Here is a 5,074-nt window from a genome sequence, read left to right as displayed (position 1 = left end):
TATGTATTGTTTGTATAGGTCTGACAACACTCCATCATGTATATATTGTTTGTATAGGTCCGACAACACTCCATCATATATGTATTGTTTGTATAGGTCTGACAACACTCCTTCATGTATGTATCGTTTGTATAGGTCTGACAACACTCTTAACAGCAGCTGGTCTGCGATCCAGGACTCGGACGACCTCAGCGATGATTCATCGTGTGGGGAGCAGTTTTTCGCGGTGGGACTTGACCTTGTACATGCCATAGATTCTAAGTAAGTTTGACTTCAAGGTTTTCAGGGTTTGGGACAAAAAGAGCCGATAGTTTTTTGTCTTGCAGCCACAAAGTAGCAGAAGCGAGATTAAGGTGTTGCTTTTCCGGCAACGGCGTCAACATTAAGTTTTTGCTTTGAAGTTAGCTTCAATGAAAATATAAGTGCTAGACCAACCAAACTTGGACAATAGATGCATCTTAGGTAGTACCTCTCAACCCATGCATCAAATGCTGGATGCGGTCTACTTTTCATGGTCCATTGACTTTGTCAGCATCTCCATCAACATTAAGTTTTTGCGTTTAAGTTAATTTCAATCCAAATGGCTTGTTATGTAGTAATGATTTATACAGTTATGGACCCTTAATTCTACTGACTTACATATCTTCAGGAGTGAGTAATATTATATAAAGCTTTATAACAAGGTATAAATACAATACAATAGATTCTCAGTAAAGTCTGATCTATGTGATTTTCTAGCTGTAGTCAGATTAGGAATGTTTCCCTGAATTCAATAATTTTGGTACAAGAAAATATGTATGGTTATACGTCATGGTATGGGTTTAAAAATTGGTCAAACTTTGCAGGAGTGGATGCAGTGATGACGAGAGCCACAAGCCAGGTATGAAATCACCCAACCACGACCGTCCGCACCTGAGTGACGACCGTCCGCACCTGAGTGACGACCGTCCACACAGTGCCGAGGATCTCCTCGTGAGTATTCACTACAGACTAGGCTGGCTGTGGAAACTTTTAATTTAACTTACAGTTTATGTGTTCTGTTTGACTAAATATAAATTTGTGTGTTGCTGCTTAATCAGCAACTTGTAACAACACTGTTTTTTTGTAATGCATAATAATCCTGCTCCGACATCGTAATGAAGGGGGAATAAAGGGTTTGGCTTTGTATCCGTCCTTCGGTGCGTCCCTCTGTACGACACCATGGTTAGACTTCATGTTTAAGCTCTATTTGTTTGGTCAGACTGTTTTACTCCAATCCTTTGGTTAGATTTTGTGTTTAACTCTGATTCCATCAACGTCGTAACAGTTTAACTCTGATTCCATCAACATCGTAACAGTTTAACTCTGATTCCATCAACGTTGTAACAGTTTAACTCTGATTCCATCAATATTGTAACAGTTTAACTTTGATTCCATCAACGTCGTAACAGTTTAAATCTGATTCCATCAACATCGTAACAGTTTAACTTTGATTTCATCAACGTCGTAACAGTTTAACTTTTGTGAGGGAGACCCTGGATTTTGTGAGGGAGACCCCGATTTTGTGAGGGAGACTCCCGATTTTGTGAGGGAGACCCCGGAAAGAACAGCTCAAAAGACTCAAAAGATGCCCCCCCACACACACACAAACACTGAAAATTAAAAAAACGTTGGCAAGTATAGATAGGGGCATGTGTATGTTAAACAAACATTTCCAAGTGTTGTTTATTTTTTCGTTTAGCATGAAAAGCAGATGGTTGGTCTCTGGCCATCCAGTCAGAACTGGAATCAACCTGGACAACTCCTGGCCAATGAGGAGGCTAGCGAAGGGTCATATGACCAGCCTATCAACCAATCACATCGCCCGGTGTCTATGCAGTGGAGTGATCCTCTGGCTAACAGGAATGTCTGGCCAGTGTCAGGTGAGGATTCTTGTTCGTAAACATTGACCCTTGACCTTTTGCCTTTATCATGCATCCTATTTGACCGTAGATTATGTTTGGTTAGTTTTTTATCCAATAAATCTCTCATGAAGTAAAACTACCTCTCATAAGTATTCCGATAAAAAAAACTTAGTTTTCGTTCGAATAACTTCATGAAAAACAATCAGAAATATGTATTAAAAAATTACTGTAGGAAAGAAATTCTATATTTGACATAAACTGAGTATTTGTTATTTCATGATCAGCTGTTAAAGTAGCGGCGACATGTCTGTTTCAGGTATTGGTAACTCGCACAGCCTTCAGGGATTTGGACAACATCAGTAGTGCTGGTCGCTGGGTTGGTGTGATTTGGACAACATCAGTAGTGCTGGTCGCTGGGTTGGTGTGCCATGTCTATATATGGTTGTCAGAGTTTAAGGTTAGGCAGAGTTGCTGAGATCTCTCCTGTCACTTCCAACATCAGGCTGTGAAGAATTCTGGAGGTCATGACAGGTCACAGGTCAACTCTCAATCCTTGAGATCAAATATTCAACGTTCAGTTCAAACACAAATTAATGTGATATTTATATAATAAATGTACAAATTTAGTTAGAAATGAATGTACTGGGATAAAAGTGAAGACTTAAAATACAAAGGAAGTAGTTACATTGAAATTTAATCTTTTTACTTCAGATCTATGAAATTCCGATTTTTGAAAGGCTAACAATTAGTAATTGTTGAGGGATCAGACAAGTTGGATGTATGACTTGGCAGACCAGAAGATTTTGATAAGCTATGTTATATTTTCAGAGTCAATCATTTATACGCAACCATTCTCATGTTCAAGCATGGATTTTGTGCTCAAGCAGAATTTCTTGTTCCTGTTATATATCATTTAAAAAAATCTTAATTTGTCAATGGGTTGTCAAAGCATTGAAGAAAATTTAAGCCGATCACTGTTTTCAATTTTTACATTTGACTTTTTGATCGTTTGAACATGAGAACGGTTTCATGAATACAGGCCGAGGAGAATGTTTAAGTGTACCAATGATCAGCTATTCTGTATATCTATTCCAATAGACACATTAGTGATGAGCGTGACACGTTTCATTCTAAACAGTGCTGCCATGGCCTTTAATTGATTGTCACATTAATGGGTGTACGCCATTGAGATGCCAACGGCCCCTCCGTTTGTCTGATTGTGCTACAAATAAGTGCACAAGTTTGCGATGGAATTGCAGTTTCTTTCCATTGCCTCATTTGGGCCTATACTTGGGCAGTTTGTGGGACTTCTGTAACGCTGGGACTTCTGTAACAGTCCCAGTTACAAATAAAACGTGTTTAATGATGGCAGAACATAATTCTAACACTTTACACTGTATTCACATTAATTGTTAAACTTTTTTTTTTAAATAAGTTGAGATTAGTAAAAAGTTTAAACAAGAAGTGTTCCTTAGGAATGATTCTGAAAAGAGTTTTGCATAATAAAAAAATCATGAACAATTTACATCATTTTGTTTACAAAACAAATGACATCTTAATCAGATCAAATTGTTACAAATTGTATTAAGCTACAAGTAGACGCATGTATTAAAAATTAAATCATGTTTCTATATTGTTAAAATTACTGAGGCTGATACTGTAAAAGTTCTTTTTTTCGCAGCAGTCTGTAATTTTCGCGAAGTTCCTGAAGTGGTAAGTTTCAAGGGATCTCTTTTTCACAATTTCTGGTCAAGTGGCCGTGATAAATCATGATACAGTAATGATAGATAAACCTAACTATGTATTCCTGGAATAATTCATACTGCGAAAAACTGCAATATCACAATCATCCCTGCCTTACTGTTGATTGTATTCTGACGAACTATCATGACTAAGATATTTGCCAACTTACCAGTAGATGACTATATTTCAACAGTGCTGTTTTAAGTATTACACTATGTAAACTTACTGTGCTGGACATGGCTGTTGAAGTTATTAATGGAATAAGGTATATATATTATATATAGAAACTTAATTTATTTTACAACAATGATAAAACAAGTTATATCAACTTATATTATTCATTCTTGTTGGCCCGGATGTTAGCGCTCGTGGGTCTAAGTGTGGGAGGAAACCAGAGTACCCAGAGTGCCCATGTGATCGGACAGGTGCGTGACCCCATACCTTTTCACATCTGATCAGCCCTAAAGAGCATCCCAAACAAGCGATAACTGTGGGATACTTGAGAAAATGGCACTTTGATACCGAATATAGATCAACTTTGTAAAAACGTGTCCTGCATGTCTGACCCTCTAAAGTTTTTCTCATGTCCTAAAACTTTGACCTGGCTTGCTGACCCTCATTGTCTTTAAATCTTTGTTACAGTTTAATATTGTAGTAGGTTTTACCTTAAAGTGCTAGATTATGAATTGCACATTTAAAACTGTGTAAATTGAATGCTGTATAAACCAGGACACAATTGTCTCAATTTTTTCCATCTCAACGGTGCGGTGCATTGATTCAACTTCTAATATTCAAATTTCTTAAAAGATTTCCGGAATTAGATTTGTTTTTGGTTATTATTTCAAATCCCAGGAAATGAAGTTGTGTGTTTTAACAACATATGTATTTGAAAGCTTTCAAAATTAGTCTTTAACCTTTTTAAATGAAATTTGAAACAGCTGATTCCTAAAATTCCTGTGCTCTACTTTCTGAAATGAACCTTGTCGTTTGACATAGAAGTTCAACACTATTTTACTGTTTGTAACACTTTCAAAATGTGAGTGGGACAGGCCATATGGGCCTTTTGTTTAATGTTACAACATTGTACTCTCACAACCGAAACCCGAACTAGTGTTAGATACCAAAATACTGTATACAGTAAAGCACCTAGACACATTTCCATACTCTTCAGATTGGGATCATATATAGCCCAGCAGAATTGAAATTTTTGATTTTCATTATGACAGTCTTCAAAAAAAGTGGATTATCAAGACAAGATTTGGGATTCTGTGAATTTTTTGCTGTATTTTCTGTCTTTGATTCATTATATATTGTGATAAAATGACTTCAAATAGGGCATATAGATGTCTGGTAAAACTTATGTATCAATTTGGTGTCTGTTGTCATATATAGATCTTGTCATTAATTTGATAGAATATAAATAAAACCACTGTTGATTTGACTATGTG

At 36.6% G+C, this 5,074-nt stretch overlaps 1 protein-coding gene across 4 annotated transcripts in view; it reads left to right on the top strand.

The window, feature by feature from the left end:
• Window positions 1–3,962, top strand: part of LOC110448189 — an 18,284-nt gene extending 14,322 nt beyond the window's left edge. For 2 of the 4 annotated variants that reach the window (XM_021494308.1, XM_021494309.1), the window contains 4 exons: window positions 136–261; window positions 846–972; window positions 1,721–1,901; window positions 2,200–3,962. In XM_021494308.1, coding sequence (XP_021349983.1) covers window positions 136–261; window positions 846–972; window positions 1,721–1,901; window positions 2,200–2,246 — 481 coding nt within the window. In that variant the 3' untranslated portion in view covers window positions 2,247–3,962. Of the gene's footprint in view, window positions 1–133; window positions 262–845; window positions 973–1,720; window positions 1,902–2,199 lie in introns of all 4 variants that reach the window. The other 2 variants (XM_021494310.1, XM_021494311.1) reach the window with 2 other exon arrangements.
• Window positions 3,963–5,074: the final 1,112 nt, after the last annotated feature.

Source organism: Mizuhopecten yessoensis, unplaced genomic scaffold (assembly GCF_002113885.1).
Source record: "Mizuhopecten yessoensis strain PY_sf001 unplaced genomic scaffold, ASM211388v2 scaffold3901, whole genome shotgun sequence".
In the NCBI taxonomy this organism is placed as follows: Eukaryota; Metazoa; Mollusca; class Bivalvia; order Pectinida; family Pectinidae; genus Mizuhopecten; species Mizuhopecten yessoensis.
This window is presented reverse-complemented; position numbering and strand designations above follow the sequence as displayed.